This window comes from Chiloscyllium plagiosum, unplaced genomic scaffold (genome assembly GCF_037043375.1).
Source record: "Chiloscyllium plagiosum isolate Xiang-an unplaced genomic scaffold, Cpla_swu_hap1 HiC_scaffold_3, whole genome shotgun sequence".
Lineage (NCBI taxonomy): Eukaryota > Metazoa > Chordata > Chondrichthyes > Orectolobiformes > Hemiscylliidae > Chiloscyllium > Chiloscyllium plagiosum.
The window spans coordinates 101,274,645-101,300,817 of record NW_028270141.1 but is presented as its reverse complement, the minus strand read 5'-3'; the positions used below and the strand labels follow the sequence as shown (position 1 = coordinate 101,300,817).

The 26,173-nt window shown below is 39.8% G+C and overlaps 1 protein-coding gene across 3 annotated transcripts in view; it reads right to left on the bottom strand.

Moving 5' to 3' along the window:
* Positions 1-26,173, bottom strand: part of hbs1l (HBS1-like translational GTPase) — a 173,305-nt gene that overhangs the window by 40,471 nt on the left and 106,661 nt on the right. For all 3 annotated transcript variants that reach the window (XM_087982009.1, XM_043686247.2, XM_087982014.1), the window contains 2 exons: positions 8,029-8,131; positions 3,623-3,867 (listed from right to left, as the gene is read on the bottom strand). In XM_087982009.1, coding sequence (XP_087838135.1) covers positions 3,623-3,867; positions 8,029-8,131 — 348 coding nt within the window. The remainder of the gene's footprint in view (positions 1-3,622; positions 3,868-8,028; positions 8,132-26,173) is intronic.

Genomic DNA, 26,173 nt, shown 5'->3' with positions numbered 1-26,173 from the left:
GAAAGGAGGTTGCTAAACGGCTGGCGAGGATATTTGCCTCCTCACTCTCCACAGGAGTCGTACCGGAGGATTGGAAGGAAGCAAATGTTGCTCTCGTTTCAAGAAGGGTAAAAGGGAAATCACTGGCAATTACAGACGAGACAGTCTTATGTCTGTGGTCAGCAAAGTTTTGGAAAGAACTCTGAGGGATAGGATTTATGACTATTTGGCAAAGCATAGTGTGATTAAAAGCAGTCAGCAGGGCTTTGAGAGGGGCAGGTCATGCCTCACAAATCATATTGAGTTCTTTGAGGTGGTGTCAAGACAGGTCAACGACGGTCGAGCAATGGATGTAGTGTATATGGACTACAGCAAGGCATGTGATAGGGTTCCCCATGGAAGGCTCATTCATAAAGTCAGGAAGTATGGGATACAGGGATACAGCCCAGATTTGGCTATCTGGGTTCAGAATTGGCTGGCTGACAGAAGGCAGAGAGTGGTTGTAGATGGAAAGTATTCTACCTGGAGGACAGTGTTGAGTGGGGTCCAGCAGGGCTCTGTTCTTGGGCCTCTGCTCTTTGTAATTTTTTATAAACGACTTGAATGAGGAGGTTGAGGGGTGGGTTAGTAAATTTGCAGATGACAAAGGTTGGAGGTGTCGTCAATAGTATAGAGGGCTACTGTAGGCTGCAGCGCGACATAGACTGGATGCACAGCTGGGCTGAGAAATGGCAGATGGAGTTCAACCTGGATAAATGCAAAGTGATGCATTTTGGAAGGTCAAACTCGAATGCTGAATATATAATTAAAGATCGGATTCTTGGCAGTGTGGAGGAAAAGAGGGATCTGGGTGTGCAAGTGCATAGATCCCTCAAAGTTGCCACCCAAATGGATAGGGTTGTGAAGAAAGCATATGGCGTTTTGACTTTCATTAACAGGGGGATCGAGTTTAAAAGCCGTGAGGTTTTGCTGCAGCTCTACAAGTCCCTGGTGAGACCACACTTGGAATATTGTGTCCAGTTCTGGTCACCCTACTATAGGAAAGATACAGAGGCTTCGGAGAGGGTGCAAAGAAGGTTTACCAGGATGCTGCCTGGACTGGATGGCTTGCCTTATGAAGAAAGGTTGAAAAAGCTTGGACTTTTCTCTCTGGAGAGAAGGAGGAAGAGAGGAGACCTGATCGAGGTGTACAAAATAATGAGTGAAATAGGTAGAGTCAATAACCAGAGACATTTCCCCAGGGCAGGATTGACTGGTACAAGAAATCATAGTCTGAAGATATTAGGAGGAAGGTATAAAGGTGACGTCAGAAGTAGGTTCTTTATGCAGAGAGTTGTGAATGCATGGAATGCGTTACCAGCTGTGGTGGTGGAGGCATTTAAGTGACTGCTGGACAGTGAGTTGAGGGGTGCATGGGTTAAGTTACTATATTTTACATTAGGATTAAATCTCAGCACAACATCGTGGGCCAAAGGGCCTGTTCTGTGCTGTACTTTTCTATGTTCCAAGTAAACCTCTTATCCTAATGTGGAAACCCCACATGTAACCGACAGTTCCAGAGGGTAGAAGAACTCAATCTATGTGAAAGATGTGGAGCTGTCACACAGATTCTGTGGGACATACCAATCCCCATGTTAATCTAATAGAGATAGTCAATATTGTATTTGTTTATCTGTAAGAATCTGAGAAGGGAGCATGATGTAATTGTTTTATAAGATGCTTACAGTTTTTTTGCTAATCTTTCATTTTAATAAATCTGTGCATCAGTCATAGCCGAAGGCACACTTGAATAGCATTTCTGATTCAAATTCAACTTCTACCTAAGCATTTAAGATTAAAGTTTTAGTCAAAATTAGGTGGGCCAACATTTGCACGAGTTACATTTTGGAGATATTGAAATCCATTCTCTCCCATCACTTCCCTCATGCAGAGTTGCCAAAAGTAATGGAAAACAAGCCAGAATTGTGAGGGCAGACACCAAGAGTTCAACAACCACCTACAATAGTGTGAATCATAGAATCCCTACAGTGTGGACACAGCCCATTCGGTCCATCAAGTCCACACCAACTCTCCAAAAAGTATCCCACCCAGACCCACCACGCCCCCCCTACCGTATCCCTGTAACCCTACATTTTTCATGGCTAATCCAAATGGCCTGCACATCCTGGACACTATGGGGGATTTAATATGGCCAATCCACCTAACCTGTACATGTTTAAACTGCAGGAGGAAATCAGAGCACCCGGAGGAAACCCATGCAGACAGAGAAAGAATGTGCAAACTCAGAGTGGAATCAAACGCGGGTCCCTGGTGCTGTGAGGTAACAGTGCTAACCACTGAGCCACCATACTGGTGAGAGGTTGACTTCACAGCAAAAGAGTGCTAAGTACAAACTGTTTGGACTTTTTTTCAGCTAAAAGCTGGAGGTCGTATACACAAGGGAGATGAAAAGTGATTTTTTTTTGCCAAACGTCAGAGGTTAGGTCTTACTCTAAACCAATCACAAACAGTGTCCAATTCTTCTTTTTGAGGTGAACAAAAACACACAAGGGTTTCTGATCACCCCACTATGCTATACACAATGACAGCGTCTTTCTTTAGAACATGACATTAGAAATGATGTACAAAGATACATTCTGGTTTGCAGAGAGTGGAGGTTCACCTGTCACTTTGTTCTAAACACAAAGGGAACATGTGAGTAAAATCCAAAATGCTTGATATATGTGAGCTAAAATAAAAAATAGAAAATAAACTTTGATGAAATAAACATACATGTTTAGTGTAAACTATACCAAAAAAAAACTGTGGGTATTTGTAACAACAATAACCTGTATGGATCTGTAATTTTACTATCACAGATAAACATTCCTGGGCTTCATATTAATATTTTATAGTTCAATCATTCCCTGGTCTTGATCCTCCCTATCACTGCAAACTCTTTCAGCTCTACAATGCTCCAGGATCTATGCACGCTTCAATTTGCACAACCTCAATTTTAATCAAAAACAGAAATTGCTCAAAAGCTCATCAGGTCTGGCAGCATCTGTGGAGAAAAATCAGAGTTAACGTTTCGGGTCTAGTGACAATACGTTTGGCTTCTTAAATCTTAAGTTTTGGAATTCCATCCCTGCAACTCTCTGGCATTCCTACTTTAATATACTTTTTAAAAAATTTAACTCTAACTAATCTGGTCCAGGAGTTCCTGACAAGGATTGGTGACTTTTTTTAAAAAAAATAAAAGTCTTAGGAAGTGTCTTAGATTGTTCTTAGCAATCAGTATTATTAAAACAAACAATATCATGGTGCAACTGAAAGATTTTTCTTATTAATTTAGCTGGTGTCACAAGACAAAGGGTCAACAAAGAACTGACCATCTTCTATTATTGACATTGGGACATTTTTTAGGAACACACACAGAATTGTATAAATATGATGCGCCCCTCCTACTGTATTCAGCAAATTTGTCCTTTTCCTGGAAGTCTGTCAGAATTTCAGTGCCTTATCTGGAATATAAGCACATTTCTATCTATTGCACATCAACCTGGAAAACCACTGTGACCACCTTCAGGACAACTGGAATGATAGCTCTAATAAGACAATGATAACTGTATATATTTGAACTGCATTAGCAATTATCCCTTACCTATCACAACAAGGTTGAGCAGCTGCTTCCCTGCTTGCCTCTTTTCAAGCTCAGCTTTCACATCAATCTGCTGTCTTGCTTTGACAGAGCCCTTACTTGGAGTCTGAATCACTGTTGCTTCTTCAAATGAAGGGGCAACATAAGCTGTAGAATTTGACTTGGATGAAGCCTCCAGCACCGGAAGTGAAGAAACCTCTTCAGAGTTTACACCTTTTCGCAAGTGATCGTTCTCATCAGCATTTGCACTATAGCCAACAGAGTAAATACATTTAGTACAGCATGCTTTCAAATAAATGTGTAATATAAGAACATTTTTGCTAGTCTGTATGGAAGAAACAGAAACATAAATATCCTATGTTTGTGAACAAAATTTTCATTCATGAAGGCATAATTTGAAAACAACAAAACTGACAAAACACCCAAGTGAATTATTGATATTTAAAGAGAAATATAGCACTGTTTTTATGAATGTTCATTTCGGACCTTGCCCACAGGACATTTGGGATGCGTATAGATGAGCTGCCCACAATTACCCATCCATTATTAAGTTAGTTGATTTTGCATGCTGGGAATAGGAATTAGCGAGAGGATGGGAATTGGCCTGGGCATTTTCCAGAAATACTCAAAATAGACAAAACTCTGATTCTTCACCAAATCCCTTCTTTCATTGTTTGCTCACATATATAAATTTCTACTGCATGGGAAACCTTATATGACCATTGTCAACAGAGACATGCATAAGGAGAAAAACGCAGAGAAAAACACTGACATGCCATTCCTTCAGCATAAATACAAATGTACTCCCAGGCTAGATTTAAGAAAATACAAAATAGAGCATAGGTTCTGTTACTTGATTTGTATCCAGAGTTCTAAATAAATATTCAGAGACATGATGAAAGCTGGGGAATTTAAACTCAGCTAATTAAATTAAATTTGGAACAATAATAACATCAAACATTATGGTCATGGAACTTCTAGATTGTCTTTAAATAAACCTTGCTCATTCACTAAAGTCCTCAATCTGCAATCCTTTCCTGGTCTGGCCTATATGTGAGCACAGATTTACAGGTATATGGCTTGCCTTTACATTTCCTTTTAAATGTTCAGCAATCCAATCAATTGTAATCAAGACAACAGACCTCTGCATTAGTCTCAATTAAGGAAAAGCAATGTATGTTGGCCTTGTCAGTGATAATATTGAATAATACAAAGTATGTGGCAACTCAGTTGGTAGCCCTCACCATCCAAATCTGAAGGTTTAGGTATTTTTTCCATTCATTTATAATGATTCTGGCTTGGCCAGCATTTATTACCTAACCTTAATTGCCCTGGAGAAGGTGTTTATGAGCTGCCTTTCTGAACTGTTGCAGTCCATTTGGACAACCATAATATTGTTAAGGGTGTAGGGTTCCAGGATTTTAACCCAGAGACAGTGAAGGGACAGTGACATATTCCCACATCAGGATGGTGAGCGTCTTGGAGAGGTACTTACAAGTGTTGGCATTCCCATGTATCTGCTGCCCCTGCCCTTCTAGTTAGTAATACTTGTTGGTTAAGAAGGTTCTATCAAAGGAACCTTGAAAATTTGTATCTTAACTGATTTGTACCTTGTAGATGCTGGACAGGCTTTGGAGATGAGTAAGGAGGTGAGTTACTCCCTGCAAGATCCCTTTAATCTCTGACTTACTCTTGGAGACACAATATTTATATGATTAGTCCGGTTCAGTTTCTTAGTCTGTTGATAGCGGAGGATTTAGAAATGGTGATGCCATTGAATGTGAAGATGCAATGGTCAGATTCTCTCTTGCTGGATACAATCATTGCCTGGCGGTTGTGTGATGTGAATGTTACTTGTCAGCCTAAACCTGGATATTGTCCAGGTCTTGCTGCTTTTGGACACAGATTTCAGTATCTGAGGAGTTGTGAGTGGTGTGCTGAACATTATGCAATCACCAACAAATCTCTCCACATCTGACCCTTTATGATGGCGCAAAGGACATTTGTGAAGAAACTGAAGATAGATGAGTCTAGGACGCTAGCTTGAGAAAATCCTATAGAGATGTCCTGGACCTGAGGTGACTGACCTTCAAAAACTACACCAACTTTCTTTTGTGCTGGGTTTGATGCCAACCAGTAGAGAATTTTCCTAATTCTATTGATTTCAGTTTCATTAGGATGCCTTGATGCCACATTAAGTCAAATTGGCCTTCATCTCAAGGGCCATCACTTCACTCCTGGAGCACAGCTCTTTGTCCATGTTTGAATCAACGCTGTAATTAACCCAAATTGACATCCATGAGCAGATTATTGCGAAGTAAGTGCTGCTTAACAGCACTGTTGATGATCCCTTTAATCACATTACTGATTATTTAAAGAAAATTAATGGGTAATGATTGGCCAGGCTGGAATTGTCCTGTTGTTTTGTGTACAGAATTTACCTAGAAAATGTTCCACGTTGTCAGGTAAATGTCCGTCTGAAGCTTGGCTAGGAGCACGGCAAGTTCTGGAGCATGTCTTCAATATGATTGCTGTTGTGTTGTCAGGGCCCATATCCTGTGCCTTCAGCCAATTTTCTTAATATCTTATGGTTGAAGACTAGCATTTTTATGGTACTGGGGACCTCTGGAGGAGACTGAGATGGATCATTCGCTCAGCACTTTTGGCTGAGGACTGTTGCAGATTCTTCAATTTGTTTTGCACTGATGTGCTGTTTAAGCCCCACTTTAAGATTTGAGCTTAAAAGTCAAGATTGGTACTCCATGCAGTGCTAAATCAGTGCTGCGCTGTCAGAGATGCTACCTTTTAGACGAGATGTTAAAACTTTGCCTTTCTAAGGAGCACATAAAAGATCCCGTGGTGCTATTTCACGCAAGAACATGGGAGTTTTTCCACAACGTGCTGGCCAATATTTATCTTTCAATCTACAGCACAAAGGCAGATGATCTGGTTATGAAAACATTGCTGTTTGTTAGAGCTTTCTGTATGCAAATTGACTGCCATATTTCCAACATTACAACAGTGAGCAATTCAAAAGTATTTGATTGACTGGAAATCACTTTCAGATGTCTGTGGATTGAGGTAGAATTGACAATAATGACAAAGTTTTCCAACATTCTAGTGCTGTTGGATATGTTCTTTTTCAATCGTGATGATAAACCCAGGCCCTGCTTCTAGGTGACATGAAAGATCCTATGGCACTACTTTGAAGAGGAACAGGGAATTCTCCCCGATGTCCAAGACATTATTTATCCTCAGCCAACAGATCAAAATATATAACCCAGTTATCATTTGAACTGCTTTTGCAGTGCATAAGTTAGCTGTCATGCTTCCACCAATAAACAATGACAATGCTTCAAAAGTACCTAATTAGCTGCAAAGTGCACTGGGATATTACAATCATGAAAGGTGTTAATATAACTGTTGGTGTTTCTTTCTGAGATAACAGGACCTTACACAGACAACTAGTGCATCACTGGCCTTCCACTTCATAAAAGAATGTCTTTATTTGTTCTGAAAACATGAGCTTACATATACACACACACACACAAAAACACAGTTATGCTAAAAATCATTGTATTGAGATAAATTATATCTATATGCTTCCTACAATTACACATCACCTATAAACGCTGGTTAATCTATGCACCAACATGAATACAAATGTTGTACCAAGCTGAAAATTTTTAATACAAAAAATTAGGTCATTATAGAACCAAATCCATTTCAAGTAGGAAGATTGTAATGGTAACAGTTTCTCAATATTACTCACAATTCTGAAGCTTTACATTGTGCTTCAATTGCACTTAAGGGATTAGTAAGAATGGTACCTTTTTGGCCATGCAACCAACACTTATAGTATCAGTTACCAAACCCAAAAAAAATCCCTGAAATAGTTTTTGCGGACATGAGAGAACATTGAGAATCGTATCATCTTTGAGCTACAAAAAAACTTCATTAACCAAACAAAACTTAGTGCAATTAATGAACTTAATTTATTTCCTATTTTTCTCATTGCCCTTCAAATGAGTTATCCTCTAACTTTTGTAAGTTTTGTGACATTTTACTGTCCTCAGACTGCTTTTCTCTTTTTTTTATAAGAAAAGGTCAGACAGCAGTCTGAACATTTTCATTTGTTCGTCCGTTTCCACAAATACACACCTTCCCACACCATTTTAGCAAAAACAAAAGTGAAATATGAACTCTTATAGCAAGGCAGTTCAGCTTTAAAAACACTCTCTGAAACACAATTAAGATAAGTAATGCTTATCTCTGAAAACTATCTTCACTGTGTTGTACTTCGCACGATACATTCTGACAAAAACATTTACTATTAAAAACATTTGACTACTCAGGCACGTAGTGCAATAAAACATTTAACCAATACAAGAGAAATTAAAGAGAACTACCTTGGTATATTAAAGCCTGTTATTTGTTTTCCAGATACTGTCATTTTTGCTACTTTTGGCACGATATCAGCGTCAACTCTTGCAGCTTGCTCCCTTGCTTTGCCTAAGGAACAATTGGAATAAGATCAGAAACAGATACAATATCAACAGTAAAATTGAACGCTTATAACTATCCTTTTTAATTCAATGCAAAACAGTTTAGGTGCAGTGATACAAAAGATGGTCAAATACCTGTAGAATCAGCTCAGACCTCTAAATGCACCAAAGCTAACCAATATGGCATTCCTTGGAAATGTTGTCTCATGCTACTTGGCCTCGGTAGTGTGCATGGTATAAAGATGGATTTAACAATTTTCAGCTAATCCACGTACAAGAATATTCTAATTCTACCACATATCACATAGTACCATATTAATATTTGCAAGTGTTCTCATAAGAAAGATTTCACCTGTCACTGAACAGACGTCTGCATGTGTGCAGAACATTTTTTTTTCAGTGGGGAGAGCTGAAGCCATGTAGTTCCCATAAGGACACAAGCATAAAATACAATCAAACTGCAAAAAGTGGCCATACTTAGCTTTTGGATATCCCCCCCCCCCCCCAAAAAAAGATCAATTAGTTGTGACAGAGAAGCCTGAATTTCTAAACCATTTCCTTGCATAATTTGTATCCCTACACATGGAAGATTATTGACCAAAAATACTTTTGTTTCTTTTGCCACAGATGCTGCATAGCTTGCTGAGTAATTCCATCATTTTCTGTACTTATTTCTGGTTTCCAGCATTCACAATTTTCACTTTTGCATTGCTGTCTAGCTGGCCTTTGGGCCAGCATAGATTTATACACAAATACTGAAAGTAACTAAATGTTGTGTTCCTCTTTTAGGGAGGAGTTCAGTCCACCCAACTTACAAATGAGTTCTTCATTTTAACTTGAACCTGATGGTCAAATCATTTTCTGCATGTACCAGAATACTGCTCTTATTGGAAACAACTTGTTTTCTTTGATTAGAAGTTTTAAAACAATACCAAAACAGCTCACTAAAATAAGCCATCTTAAAAGGAATAGTTTAGTGTAAAAGACCTTCAAGGTAGAGAACCAATCTCGTAGCTCTGCTACAGATTTAGCTTTTGACATCTATATTAACCTAATTCAACAGCACTGATCCTTTTTATTTTTGTGGAAAACATTAATACAGTTTCACTTTTGCACACCCGGTCCAGGAGTAAGAAGTCTGTTTATACCTAAAACACCAGATTGAACTTTACTTCCTACACTTAAATCAGGAAACTATCTCAGACTGCTGTTTGAATCAGATCTCAATACTGATTAGAATTATAGAACCATTGCAGTGTGGAAAGTGACCATTTGGCCCATCAAATCTGCAATAATCCTCCAAAGAGCATTCCACCCAGATCCAGCCTCTCTACCCTATCCCATAACCCCACATTTACTATGGCTAATCCACCTAGCCTGCACATTAAGGGGCAATTCAGCCTGGCCAATCCACCTAATCTGCACAGGTTTGAACTGTGGAAGGAAACTGCAGCACCCGGAGAAAGCCCAAGCAGACACGGGGAGAACATGCAAACTCCACAATGACAATCAACCAAGGCTGGACTTGAACCTGGGTCCCTGACACTGTGAGGCAGCAGTGCTAACCACTGAGCCACCATGCTGTTTATTCTAATACTTTCAAGGAAGGCAACCAACTTTTCATTCTTTAACTTGAGCTCAACCAAAGCCTTGCTTTCCCTATCATAATTCAAACCAAACCCTGCTCACCTGTTACTACTGGGCTCACTGGCTCCGAATCTGATAATGCCTCAATTTTTCTAAGTCTTAATCCTAGTGTTCAAATTCTTTCTCGACGACCCCAAACATTTCACCTTCTCTGTAACCATCTTTGCAGCCTCCTTCAGCCTTACAAATCTCCAAGCATTTGCTGATCCAGTAATTCTTATCTCATACGTATCTCTGATTTTCTTCACTCTATTACTGATGGCCATGCCTTTCGCTACAGAGGCACTAACCTTTGGAATTTCCACCCTCTACCAATATTTACTCTTTTAAGTGATTCCTTGAAGCCTAGCTCTTTAAACACACTGTTGATAACACATCCACTATCTCTTTATGTGGTTTGGTGTCAAATTTTGTCTGATTATGTCCCAGTCCTTACATTAAAGGCATATACAAGTTCAATTCACTGTTGTCTGAATGACTCAGTATCACACAACAAAAAAGCTAAATAATGTGTATGCTGGAAATCTGAAATTTAACAAAAAGGTGCCAAAGAAACTCAGCAGATCTGTGGAGAGAGAAACAGAGTTAATGTTTCAAATCTGTATGACTCTACTTTTTTTGTACTCAAAATGTTAATTTTGCTTCTCTCTCCACAAATGTTGCCAAACCTGTCAACCATCTTGAACACTTGCTGTTTTTATTATTATTGACTCCGTACCATGCTAGGCAACTCCTTTACCTTTCCAAGATGTGTTGTACATAGCCTTCCAAATACCAGGTTTATCAACAAAGTTGCAGCTTATAGGATACAAGGCAAAGCGGCTATGAAGTTAGCTGAATTAGAGAAAATTGAGAATAGTGGTCAACAGATGTTCTTTGGACCATAGTTTCACGGTAGGTTTGCCCACAAAAGGAGGCCATTCAGGCAATCATGTCTGTTCTGACTCTCTGAAGAAGCAATTCACCTAGTGTCACTACCCTTCCTTTTCCCCATAGCCCAGCAAACATTTCCTTTCAGATAACTGCCCAATTCCTTTTGAAAGCCCCAATTTACCCTTCTGTACGATACTCTCAGGCATGCATTCCAAATCCTTATCACTCACTGTGAAAATGTTTTTTCCACATATCACCACTGCTTCTTTTGTCAACTACCTTAAATTTACAATCAAGGAAGGTATTTCCAAGGGATGGTTGGAGGGTCGTTATTTTTTTGATCTATATCAATGATTCAGACTTGTATGTGCAAGATACAACTTTAAAATTTGTAGATGACACAAAACTCAAGAGTATTGTGAACTGTGAGGATGGTCGTGACAAACTTCAAGAGGACAAACAAGCTCGTGGAACGAGTGGGCACATGTCAGATACAACTCAAAGCAGAGATGTGCGATGTGGTACATTGGTAGGAAGAACAAGGAGAGGCATCACAAAATAAGGGATGCGATTCTAAGGCTGCAGAAACAGGGTGACCAGATATGCACAAATCATTGAGTTGGTGGGTTGAAAAAAGTGGCTGAAAAGACTAGGGGATTCTGAACTTCATAATATAAACAAAGTACAAAAACAACAAAGTTAGAGACCTGTGTTAAATATTGCTTTGGCTTCAACTAAAGTATGGTATCCAATTTTGGCCACTGAACTTAAACATATGAAGGATTTAGAAAGGACACAGCAAGACTTCAGAGAATTGTCCCTTGGATGAGGAACTCAAGTTATATGAATAGATTGGAGAGGTTTTTGTTTGTTCTTAGTTTTCACAGAAGAGTTTAAAATCATGAGGTGTCTGAACAGAATGAATCAAGATAAACTGCCCCCATTGGTAAAAGGATCAAGAAACAGAGTACAGCTTTGAAATGCTTGGCAGAAGATATACTCATCATTTTCTTCCCCTTTTCTTCTTCCCCAGGCCAATAAATCCTTTTCCTAACAAAAAAAACTTTCTACCTTTAATGCAAATGATCAAAAGTGTTGTTCAATTTGACACAGGAAGAACTGAAGCCACCTTCCCCTAGTTACTGATTCCATTACTCTCCTTGTCAACTGAGATTAGAATAGCATATTCACAACTTTCCTACCTCACATATGCCATCACTAAGTCTACCTACTCCCATCTGCGAAACATCATCCCTGTCTCAGCTCATCTGCTGCTGAAATTCTCATTAATTACTTCATTACTTCCAGCCTTAACTATTCCAACTTATCAGTTACTTCCCACTTTCTCTGCTCTGTAAACTTGAAGCGAGCTAAAACCCTTCTGTCTGTTTCTTAACTCATATCAAGTCCCATTCCCCTATCATCCCTGTGCTCATTGACAAAAACTAGATCTTGGTCATGCACTGCTTTGATCTTAAAATACTCATCCTTGTTTTCAAATCTTTCCATGGTCTTGTTCTTTCCTATCTCTGTCATCTCCTTCAGCTTCACTATCATCTGCAATATCTCTGCTCCTCTAGTACTGGTATCATGCACATCCCAGAATCTAATTGATCAACCATGCCTTCGGAGGCCTAGGCCCTCAACCCAGGAACATCTTCTTTACACCTCTCCACACTTTTCTCTAAGAATCTCCTTAAAACTTAACTCTTTGACAAAGCTGTTAATAATCTGCCCCAATATCTCCTTAAGTAGCTTGTCATTATACTCTATCTTATCATGGTCCAGTAAAGTGCTTTGGGATGTTTTATTCAATTGAAGTGGCTATATAAATTGTTGTGGTTCTGTTTGCCGAGCTGGGAATTTGTGTTACAGACGTTTCGTCTCCTGTCTAGGTGACATCCTCAGTGCTTGGGAGCCTCCTGTGAAGCGTTTCTGTGATTTATAATGCATTTATAATGGTTTGTCTCTGCCGCTTCCGGTTGTCAGTTCCAGCTGTCTGTTGCAGTGGTCGGTATATTGGGTCCAGGTCGATGTGCTTATTGATTGAATCTGTGGACAGCTGGAACTGACAACTGGAAGCGGCAGAGACAAACCATTATAAATGCTGGAGGAAACATCATAGAAGCGCTTCACAGGAGGCTCCCAAGCACTAAGGATGTCACCTAGACAGGGGACGAAACGTCTGCAACACAAATTCCCAGCTCGGCGAACAGAACCACAACCACGAGCACCCGAGCTACAAATCTTCTCACAAACTTTGGCTATATAAATATACATTGCTATTGTAATCAATGACTATAATACTTTGACAGGCCAGTCAGAACTGCAATTCAAATAAGGCACGATGGATGATGGCAGATTTTCCCTCTGACAGAAAAAACCCCATCTCACTTTCACATAATACTTCCCCATCTAGTAATCCAGCTGGGAGCAGAAATACATTTCTATTTTGGCACAAACTTTGCAACTCTCTGGTCAGCATTCTTCTAATATTAAATTTAGAAAAAGTTGAACTACTTGAACATATATATTTTCAATCCCTTTTATCTATTAAAGACCTATTACAATATTAAAACGTCTGAGCAGCATTCATACATTGATATTAAAAAATCAATTATTCCTGACTGGTTAAATAACATTAAATACTTCAAATATTAAAGTCTAAGTTGCTTATTCTCAGTAAACCTTCTTTCCTTGATATCCCAGACACATCAATATTAGCACATAGGAGTCACAGGGTGCATTGCCCACTTCATGTAAACTTACATGTCTTCTCAAATCTGCAAACATCTCGACAGGTCTCAATTACTGTGAAATACAGTACCTAAACCTCTCAGTCACATTGTGTAGCAGATATTGGACTGGTGCCCTGGCCCATAGGTGCCACTTGTTTTTATTTCATGAATAAAACTTAGTGTTAACTATTGACCATTTTGACGACGAGATATAGATATGACTAGATAGAATAATTGATTAATGAGGCCGCAAGGACATTATACAAAGTAAGTTTGACAATCTCAATCCAATGCTAAGTGACAATGGGACCATAGTACAAAAGATCTCCATACAGCAATGTCACTCAAGGAGACAACAGACGGTAAGTGGTAAAATACTATGTGCTGCAATGATGCCTCTCAGAGGCAGACACTTGAGTACCTTGCCACTCTATATCTGCAAGGCGCAGATCTATCCAGCTGACATCAGAATTCTGATTCTGACACTGGATGCCTAAAACTTGGAACTGTTCCATCTCCCATCAAAAGTAACTTTTATTTTGATAACTCAAAGCCCAGTCATTGTTAGTATGTACAAGTTAGGTGAAAAGGTTATCATTCATAACCATCAAATAAGCAGTCATCTGAGAACGTCTTCAGTTCTCCAGTGAATGTATACTCCATTTCTCTCATCTAAATGAAAGATCAACATCAAACTCTAATTAACCCATTTTTTGAAAAGCTGCATTTGTTCCTGGATTGCGTGCATCAATGGCAGGACTTCAGCATCTAGTTGACCTGAGGTGGTGTTGATGTTTATTTGCAGTCTTATGAAACATGTAGTTATAAAGAAAAGAGGCATAAAGATTAGTTACATTTTTATTTTTTTCACAATGAACAAAACAGAAATATTCTTCAGTGATAGTTTTTTTTAAGTTGCATTAGCATAACAATAGGACATGCTATTATTGGTCACAAAGGGAGGAGGTTGTGGCTGTTGGAGGTCAACCATCTGAACTCCACATCTTGGTAGGAGCTCCTCAGGATAGTATCCAAGGCCCAACCGTCTTCAGCTGCTTCCAAAATGACATTTCCACCATCATAAGGCCAGAAGTGGGGATGTTCATTGATGACCGCACAACGTTCAGCACCATTAGCGGCTTTTTACAAATGATAAGACAAAAGACATAGGAGTAGAAGTAGGCCATTCAGTCCATTGTGTCTACTCCACCATTCAATGAGATTCGATAATCCTCAACTCCACTTTCCTGCCTTTTCCCTACAATCTTTATCCCGTAATTGATTAAAAATCTCTTTCTTTCAGCCTCGAATATAATTAGTGATCCAACCTTAAAAATGCTTTGTGGTAAAGAATTCTACAAATTCACTAAACTGAGAAGAAATTCCTCCTTACTTCAGTCTTTAAATTGCAACCCCTTGTACTGAGGTTATGCCCTCTACTCCTTGATTATCCAACTAGGGAAGCAACCTTTCTACATCTACCCTTACGAGACTCTTAAGCATTTTGTATGTTTCAATAAGATCAGTTCTCGTTCTTCTATACTCTGCATAAGACAGTCCCTCCATACCTGGCATCAACCTAATGAACTTCCTCTGGGCTGACTCCAACGCAAGTATATTGTTTCTTGTTTAAGAGGCCCAAAACTGTTCACAGTACTCTAGGTCTGACTAGTTTCTGATATAGTTTTAGCAAAACCTCACTATCTTTATATTCTATTCCTTTTAAACAAGTGCCAACATTACATTTGCCTTCATATTACCAGCTGAACTTGGACGCTAGGTTTTCTGATTCTTGGACAAAGATTCTTAATTCTCTGGTCTGTAGTTTTCTGTAGTCTTTCTCCATTTAAATAATTTAGGTCCTCAATTAGTCATAGAGTCAAAGAGATGTACAGCATGGAAACAGACCCTTCGGTTCAACCCGTCCATGCCGACCAGATATCCCAATCCAATCTAGTCCCACCTGCCAGCACCCGGCCGATATCCCTCCAAACCCTTCCTATTCATATACCCATCCAAATATCTCTTAAATGTTGCAATTGTACCAGCCTTCACCACATCCTTTGGCAGCTCATTCCATACACGTACCACCCTCTGCGTGAAAAAGTTGCCCCTTAGGTTTCTTTTTTATCTTTCCCCTCTCACCCTAAACCTATGCCCTCTAGTTCTGGACCCCCCGACCCCAGGGAAAAGACTTTGTCTATTTATCCTATCCATGCCCCTCATAATTTTGTAAACCTCTATAAGGTCACCCCTCAGCCTCCGATGCTCCAGGGAAAACAGGCCCAGTCTGTTCAGCCTCTCCCTGTAGCTCAGATCCTCCAACCCTGGCAACATCCTTGTAAATCTTTTCTGAACCCTTTCAAGTTTCACAACATCTTTCCGATGGGAAGGAGACCAGAATTGCAGCAATATTCCAACAGTGGCCTAACCAATGTCCTGTACAGCCCCAACATGACCTCCAAACTCCTGTACTCAATACTCTGACCAATAAAGGAAAGCATACCAAACGCCTTCTTCACTATCCTATCTACCTGCAAATCCACTTTCAAGGAGCTATGAACCTGCACTCCAAGGTCTCTTTGTTCAGCAACACCCCCTAGGACCTTACCATGAAGTGTATAAGTCCTGCTAAGATTTGCTTTCCCAAAATGCAGCACCTCGCATTTATCTGAATTAAACTCCATCTGCCACTTCTCAGCCCATTGGCCCATCTGGTCCAGATCCTGTTCTAATCTGAGGTAACCCTCTTCGCTGTCCACTACACCTCCAATTTTGGTGTCATCTGCAAACTTACTAACTGTACCTCTTATGCTCGCATCCAAATCATTTAAGTAAATGACAAAAAGTCATTTACAACCCTCCACCACCACCCTCTGTCTTCTACCTTTGAGCCAGTTCTGTATCCAAACGGCTAGTTCTCCCTGTATTCCATGAGATCTAACCTTGCTAATCAGTCTCCCATGGGGTACCCTGTCGAACACCTTCCTGAAGTCCATATAGATCACATCTACTGCTCTACCCTCATCAATCGTCTTTGATCCGGCGGTTCTGCCGACTGTCTCGCCTTCTGGGACGGACAATCCCCCATGTTCAGGCCGAGTTTCATCGATTTGCTATCATGGGAAGTGGTCCAAATGGGGATGGGAGTGAATGTGACTGCTCAAACCGATTTTGACACCTAGCTCAGCTGGATTTGACCCGGCGGTTCTGCCAACTATCTCGCTTTCGAGAGCGGCCTGTCAGCCCTGTTCAGGCCGAGTTTCATCGATTTGCCATCATGGAAAGTGGTCCAAATGGGGATGGGAGTGAATTTGACTGCTCATGCCGACCTTGAGACTTCGGGGCTAACTTCATATTTCGCCATAGTACATTTACGTTATACCTGCAAGTCGTTAATATATATTGCAAATAATTGTGCCACCAGCAGTGATCCTATTGGAACTCCACTAGTTACAGGTACTACTTCCAACACTTTGGACTCTCATCTTAAGTAGCTTAATGTTTGGTACCTCATCAAATGCCTTTTGAAATCCAAATATATTATTACACCCACTGCTTCTCCTTCATGTATCCTACTTGTCACCTCCTCAAAGTAGCTACAGTAAATTGTCAAACATGACAACTCCTTCATGAAGTCATGTTGACTTTACTTGATCAATTTTGTATTTCTAAAGGCTCTGCTATTACATCCTTGATAAAATACTTCAACATTTTCACATTAACAGATTTAAGCTAACTGGTCTATAGTTACCTGAAGTTCTACTTAAGGAGTTATGTCCAAATATAGCAAGACCCAAACAATAGATAATTGAACCATTCCCCTCAACATTCATTGGCATTACTATCACTGAATCCTCCACTGTCAACATTTTGAGGGTTATCATTGACCAGAAACCGAACTGGGCTAGTCATACAAGTCAAGTGGCTACAAAAGCAGTTCGGAGGCTATGAACCTATCCAGTGACTAACTCCACAAAACATCATCTATTAGGCACAAGTCAAGTACATAATGTTATACTCTCCACATGGCTGGATGAGTGCACCTACAACAAAACACAAAAGTCTTGACACCACTCAGGACAATGCAACCCACTTGAGTAACACCATATCCACACACATTCATTCTCTTCACCACTGACACTCAGTAGCAGCATTGTAACTATCTTCAAACCGTATCATTGAAATTCTCTAAAGCTCCTTAGATAGTACTTGCCAGACAACAGATCACTAACAACACAAAGGACAATGGTAGTAGATTCATGGGAACACCACCACTTGTATTCCCCTCCAAGCCACTTGAAAATATATCTCCAATCCCTTAGTACCACTGCGTCAAAATCCTGAAACTCCCTCCCTAATGGTATTGTGGGGTTACCCACACTAAATGGGCTACAGCAGTTCAACAACCTTCTCAAGGGTGACTAGTGATGGGCAACAAATGCTGGCCCAGAAAGAAATGCGCTTATTCCATGAATTAATTAAGAAAAATTTAGCCATTTTCAGCTACAATTTTAAGGCTTATAAAATTATTAAAATGTTCTGCTTTTAGCTAAAGAAATGTCAAATCCTCCAAGGGAATCAAAACGTAGACAGATCTAGTGGGGCAAATGTCAACAGTTCAGACTTTTTGTTTAAAGTGCTGTTGATTTTCTTTCACCCCCTCCATATCTTTTGAACTGCATTCACTTCAGAACATCAATAAACTCGAATCAAAATATAGTCTAACAAATAGGTAAGCTTAGTCGTTTTGTTTGTAGAAGACATCGTTTTTAAAATGCAGAGTTTGACTACGTTTTTTATTAAACCAAAATTATTACTAAGATGTCTTGTGTGCACCTTGTCAGGAAGGAGCTGTTGTCTGAACCAAACCCAAAGAGTGATGAGGTTCATAAAAATCTACCATACACCTTGCAAACCACAACAGCAACCACTGCACAGGTTCGGGTTGTGGTCAAAGTTGTTAAAGATATGCTTCAGGTGGGGGAAATTAAATACCACAGAGTCCCTTGCAACACTGAAAACTTACTGCCTTTGCAACATCCAAGACTAGGTTTATATTCAGAGCAAAGGTAACATATGTGTACTGTTAAGAGTCTTGGATTCAGCAGATTTAAGCAGAGCATTTTAGGGTTTGTTGTGAAATCTTTGTTTATGTTGGTCCATTTATCATTTTTCAAACAAATGAAGCTCAGCGTTGCAAACCTATCATCTATTTAAAAAAATACACAATGACATGAAAGTTCTTTAATCTGTTTTAAAAAAGACTTTTAACAAAGTTCAAGCTTTATTCAAATTCAAATGTAGAAGTATTTAATTGTGGTGAAGTGTGCTAATTAGTATCAAATTTAAAACACAACCTGACAAGCTTTAAAATTCATGCGATTCTGCATGTGCTCACATAGAGGTGCTATTTCACTAAAACTGCACTGTCAGTTTTACAGTACTGTGTACATATTAAGTAAGTCTGGACACTTCATTCAAAATCAAGCAGCAAAATATAAATATATCACTAAAAATCAACAATGTAAAACAACTGCTTGTCAATAATATTTAGAAGGCTAAAGGATCTGCTCTTAATTAAGACAATTTCTAAAAATGATTATGCATAACTTTCTATTCCATAAACTGTGCATCCTTAAGTACGTTGCTCACCTGAAAGTAATGATGAAGAATAACGTTGTGAATTTTGTTTCTCTTAGCTCTTCTCTATTAAATGTAAATTATATAGAAATTTTTCATTGCTATACAATAAACAGATATCATAATAATTGCCTGACTTCAAAGTTACAAAATTTCAACTGGATTTGGCTTTTATAAATTAACGATAAAATATGTGAAGATAAAGTGCAATTAAAATGTAAATAATCTGTCTCAACTGATAACGACATCTAAAAACAAGTGATAACTTCAAGTCACTTTGAATCTTTGTTAATCAGCCTTCCTGTAGAGACTGCTCTACATACTGGTAAAAGCTGCTGTCCAGTGAGATGTCATGAGGGCAATAAAAGGGAAACAGATCATTTACTTTGCTTTATATGGTTTACAATAATTTGGTTTAGAAAAACTTGATGTTTTCCATACAGCAGCACTTCACAAAACTACATTGCAAAAATGCATTGTTCCATTCTTCAGATTAGGCTTAGTTTAACCTTGTACTGAAACTGATCCCTATGCCCCTCCCACTCTTCTCATACCCAAAGAAAAACCTGGGAGCATCAGTTGTTCATAAACATGATAGTTATACTTTTACATGCAAGAAACAAAGGGGATTTCCAACTAGCTATGCCTTAGCCAATTACACCTTCAGATGCTAGCTGAGAATGAATAATGCAAAGCTAATCTGTGAAACATACCAATATTAAATCACGTTCAGTTGATAGGCAAACTATTGAACTAGATAAAGATCACTTGACAAACTACAAATAGAAGTAGTTCTTAAAGGATTTGCTCCTTGATAAATTGATGTCACAGGAAAAATAAGTTGTTCTTTTGACTACTTGCTCTCATTTAATATGAGACAACACAACATGAATCATTATCACAGGGAGTAGATGGTAAAAAGAAAGGTACAATTTGGTGGAGGCTGTTTTGGTGACAACAGGTGGCATAAAACAAAAACAAAAAAATCAAGAGCATACTTTGCAAAACTAACAGAGATGGAGACTGACTGTTTTGATCACAACAGGTGGTATAAAACAAAACACAATACAATCATCACCATGCAAAATTCACAAATAAATTTTACAATTTTATTCAGAAACATTTTCACTACTATTTTGTAATGAAATACCATTTTCTCAACAGTTTATATTTGCAATTAGCAAAACAAATATTAAAAATTATTTTAAATCAAGTCATACGAATTGGTTGTCTGGACAATTTTTATTCAGTAGTCTCATTGAATATGGGAGATTCCCTTATGAAGTGATACACATCTGTAGATGCATGGTCAAGTTTGCATTGGGATTTTCTAAAATCTAGCCGCTTTCTTAAACGCTATTCTCTCTTGTAAGTCGGCCATTATTAGTATTCCACTCCCCACCCTCTTAGTTCTTAGGCTGATTTAGCTTCTTTGCTGCTATTCTCCCACCTCAGTGTTATCACTGCCAAAGACAGTAGGAGGAATCCTCCTTTTGAACAGCAATGTGATGAAGTATACCTTCTTAGAGAAGCAAACTATATACCTGTAGTTTGAATATATTGTTGGCATTGTATGAAGCTTCCTCTTTAGTCACATTGCCAGTCAATGATAGGGAAGTAATTTCTACAAGTCCAGAGTGTGGTGCCGGAAAAGCACAGCAGATCAGACAGCATCCGAGGAGGCAAGTCAACATTTCGGGCAAAATCCCTTCACCCTCCATTCCCGATGAAGGGCTTTTGCCCGCTTGGTCCTTTCGATAAAAAGTTTGAGAAATATGTAAATATGGGCTGAACCTGCTAACAATAAGCTACAAGTCAGGAATGTGATAGAATATTCCCCACTTGCCTGGATTAGTGTAACTCCAACAACAGCCAAGGAGGCTCAGAGTATGCAGGACATAGCAGTCATTTGACTGGCATCTCATCCACCAGGGAGAAGTGAAGGCCTAGTGGTACTGTCATTGCACTGTTAATCCAAAAAAAAACAGATAATGTCCTGGGGACTGGTGTTTAAATCTGCCATGGAAGGTGGTGGAATTTGAATGCAATGAAACATGAGGAATTAAGAGGCTAATTGATGACCACGAATCCATTGTCGGTTGTCAGAAAAATGCAGCTGATTCACTAACATCCTTTAGAGAAGGAAACCACCATCCTTAACTGGTGTGGCCAACAATTGACTCCAGACCTACAGTAATATAGTTGATTCTTAATTGCCTTCTGGGCAATAAATACTGGCCTAGTCAGCGATGCCCTCATCTCGTGAATGAATATAAAAAAATTGAGCATCCACTCTATTACCAATACATAATGGCAGTAGATGTGCATGATACACTACAGCAACTCGCTAAGCCTCCTGCTCAGCACGTAAACCCACTTCCTCTATCAAATAAAGGACAAGCAGCAGGTAACATGGAACAACTTCACCTGCAAAATCATCTTCGACTATCCTGACTTGGACCATACCACCTTTCCTTCACTAATGCTGGGTCAAAATCCTGGAGCTCTGCCCCTAACAGCTCTGTGGGTGTACTTACACCACTTGGATTTTAACAATTCAAGAAGGAAATTCACTACCACATACTTAACATGCCCACATCTTTAATCTTAATTTTTAAAAACTTGCCAATGTGGAAAAACACCTGGGATTTGCCAACATTTCTCAAGCAGAATTGATATATTACTTACGACTTCAGGAGTCACCTTTTATGACAACTTGAGGCTAATTATCTACAATAACTGCAGAGGTACTCCAGTGATCAAGCCAGCAATAACACTTTTGCCACCCTCAATGTCATTTAACATATTAATATCCTTCAGGCAGCAATATCCTTCATCAATTATCAATATCCTGCTTCCAGCCCATAATTAGCTGATGCCCATATTTTTACACATTGCCAAATGTAACTTGTGATATAATGTTTTTTCTCACTGCTACTATCTCTTGAGTACAGTTTCATTCTGTTTCCTTACACAGTTCTTGTGGTGTAGTGGCAGTGTGTATCCAACTCTGAGCCAGATAGCCTGGGTTTAAGCTCGACCTGCTCCTGAGGTATATAATAGCATCTCTGAACAGCTTGCTTAGAAATTTATCCAACTCCCTCCTTGAAAATCTATAATCCAGTTCCACTTTCACATCAAAGGGTTAAAATTGCGATACTTAATGTCAGGAACATTGCCATGTAGTCTTCACAAAGTATTTACACCGCCCCGTGGCCCAACATTTCAACTCTCCCTCCCACTCTGCTGAGGACATGGAGGTCCTGGGCCTCCTTCACCGCCGCTCCCTCACCACCAGACGCCTGGAGGAAGAACACCTCATCTTCCGCCTCGGAACACTTCAATCGCAGGGCATCAATGTAACTTCAACAGTTTCCTCATTTCCCCTTCCCCCACCTCACCCTAGTTCTAAATTTCCAGCTCAGCACTGTCCCCATGACTTGTCCGGACTTGTCCTACCTGCCTATCTCCTTTTCCACCTATCCACTCCACCCTCTTCTCCCTGACCTACCACCTTCATCCCCTCCCCCACTCACCCATTGTACTCTATGCTACTTTCTCCCCACCCCCACCCTCCTCTAGCTTATCTCTCCACGCTCCAGGCTCACTGCCTTTATTCCTGATGAAGGGCTTTTGTCCGAAACGTCGATATCGAAGCTCCTTGGATGCTGCCTGAACTGCTGTGCTCTTCCAGCACCACTAATCCAGAATCTAGTTTCCAGCATCTGCAGTCATTGTTTTTACCTCTTTTACAAAGTATTTACAGCCTTTCTCTAGTCCAACTGATGCATTCAGCCTTCTGACCTCTGTAGCTCTGTCAGTAAGTTAACCCGCACATCCAAAGAAGCATGAAAATGTTCACTGTTTACAGATTTCTTCTGTCAGATGGGACATTACACCTTGGTTTAAGTATGTCTGCCTTTTCAATGTCTCAAAATGTCTGTCCATCACATCCCACATTTTGATCAATCAGGAAGGCATTTTATCACTTATGTAACATTGTAAATGCACCACCACAGTTGCAAGTACAATTTTGTTGAATGAAGGATCAATTACTTTATATTACTCCACACTGGCATCCAGTTAACGTTGACTCTCACCTTTTTTGAAGCTTCCTTTCCTCCTCTCCTTACCAAACATTTTAATGGCTACATTCCTAAATAAAACTTGACATATTTCTCTCAGCTTTCTCTACAAATTCTGATTTTAAGGGGAAAAAGAATACCCCCTCTCGAAGCGTAGCCCTATTTTGTTCAATTATGGCAATTATATTTTATTCACACTAAAATCTATGAATGCCTCCAGACTCCAATGAATCTTCTGGTCCTCACAATATATAACAATCATCCTCTTTGTGACACTCAAGCAATCCTTATATACCCTCTTTTACTCCAGTTCCTCTTTGGAAATTCTCTCACCCTGTGAAATGGTATCCCACCTGCTGCCCTCAATGTTTTCTAAAGTTATGGAAAGCTCTCTAATTATCCATCACCTGGAAAGCTCTGGCTTAATCCATCTGTCGTGACATAGTTTTAGCATACCTAGTAGTATTCTCCCTTAATGTACCCGATTGTAAATCCTGAGAGGTTTTAGAAATCTCCAATAATTAAAATCTGAAGAAATGAGATTTAAATTTTGTTTGACAGTAATTAGGGCTTACCATTAAAAAAAATCACTTACATTTAAATGGACAAGCCTTAACTTTGGCATTTAGAGTGGAGATCACGTACGTACCACAAATTCCCAGCATTCAATGTGTTTGAATGCTGAGACTTAGTAAGACACTTTTATAGTAAACCTTTGGAGCAACAGAACACATCAGACAGCAACGTCCTAATCACCCGGTTTAACTGCACATAGACAGATGACTGATTCATTCTTTAATAATGGTGATTGCTGATAACATTGCTAGTATTCATACTGCACATTCCATGCCTATAACTTTAAATTCTGATTGTTTTAAATAAAGTATTGGAATTTTTTTTATTGAAAGTCAGCTTCTTGATGCCTGTCAAGTTTAATCATCAGCAAGCATCATTAAGGTCCATTCCTAGTCTCTCATCTGTTTACTATGTCCTTTGACCTCAAATGGACAATCCACAGCTCCCCTGTTGCGAACACTGTTGTACAAATGACACTCCTTAAATGTAAGTAGCTGTTGTAAAGTTGATTCGAATAAATTACCTGGTTGTTATCAAAGGCAAAATACTTATTTAACAGCTCAACCTTCCAGAAAGACTAGACAGGTGGTACTGCTTTCTGTCATGGGGACCAAATTTGCACCTCAATACGCCAACATCTTCATGCACAGGTTCAAACAAAATGTCTCTTCTATACAGGACCTCCAACTAACACTATACACCAGGTATGTTGACGATATTTTCTTCCTCTGGATCCATGGCGAGGAGTCATTGAAACAACTACACTGTGATATCAATGAGTTCTATCCCAACATCAACTCACCATGGACAACTCTTTAGTATCTATCTCATTTTTGGATACATGCATTTCCATCAAGGATGGACACCTCGGCACCACACTCTACCGCAAACCCACAGATAACCTCACAATGCTACACTTCTCCAGCTTCCACCCGAAACATATTAAAACAGCCATCCCCTATGGACAAGCCCTACGCATACACCGGATCTGTTCAGATGAGGTGGAACGAGATGGGCACTTAGAAGTACACAAAGATGCCCTCATAAGAACAGGGTACGATGCTCAACTCATTGGTTGCCACAGCGAGAAGCTGTAATGACTTCCTCAGGAAATAGACATGAGCTGCAACCAACAGGGTACCCGTCGTTGTCCACTAATTCCCAGGAGCCGAAAAATTACGCCATTTTCTTCACAGCCTGCAACACATTATCAATGAGGATGAACACCTCGCCAAGACCTTCCCCATACCTCCACTTCTCACATTTAAATAGCCACCAAACCTCAAACAGATCATTGTTCGCAGAAAACTGCTCAGCTTTAAGGACAACACCATACAACTCTGTCACGGTGGACGCTGCAATATGTGTCAGAGTGTCGACACGGATACCATCACTACACGTGGGGACACCACCCACCATGTACGTGGCAGGTACTCATGTGACTTGGCCAACGTTGTCTCCTACATATGCTGCAGGCAAGAATGCCCTGAGGCATGGTACATTGGCAACACCGAGCAGAGGCTACAGCAACAGATGAATGGACATTGCACAACAATCAGTGGTGCTGGAAGAGCACAGCAATTCAGGCAGCATCCGAGGAGCTTCTCCTCGGATGCTGCCTGAATTGCTGTGCTCTTCCAGCACCACTGATCCAGAATCTGGTTTCCAGCATCTGCAGTCATTGTTTTTACATCGCACAACAATCAACAGACAGAAGTGTCCCCTCCCAGTTGCAGAACACTTCAGCGGTGTGGAACATTCGACCTTGGACCTTTGTGTGACCATCCTCTGAGGCAGACTTCAGGACAAGCAATAACGCAAAATGGCCGAGTAGAGGCTGATAGCCAAGTTCGGTACTCATGGGGATGGCCTCAACTAGGACCTTGGGTTCATGTCACACTACAGGTGACCCCACTGCACTAACACTCCGGTCTCACACATACACACACTCCTCCAGACTCATGCACTCACACAGACCCTCTCTTATACACGAGTTCTTTCTCATACGCTGACACATACACACCCACACACGCATCCTCTCACAGACTTATACCCCTTTACATTCACATGCATACACACTCATTCTCACAGACACTCATACTCCCCTTACCCACATACACACATATAAGTTCGTGGGATGAATTTGTATTTGTAGAATTGCATTTTATTTTGCTCAGAAACTGCATGAATCCATGTAAGATTCTGTAAATCCCTTTTTTAGAAATAGAATCAGTCTGAATATTGGCGCACAGACAGACTCACACAGCGCACCTCACACCTTCAATGCATTGTCTGATAGGACATGGCACCTATTGTTAAAGTTCACTTGAGAAAACAACTTTTTAAAAAAAAGTTCTGGGATTTACATATGAAAGAACTGAAACAAACATGGTTATTCTAAAAGATGAGAGACTAAATAAACAATCCAGGTCTTTTTCAATACATAATTTCACTTGCATCACACTGTGAAATTTTGCTATGAATTCT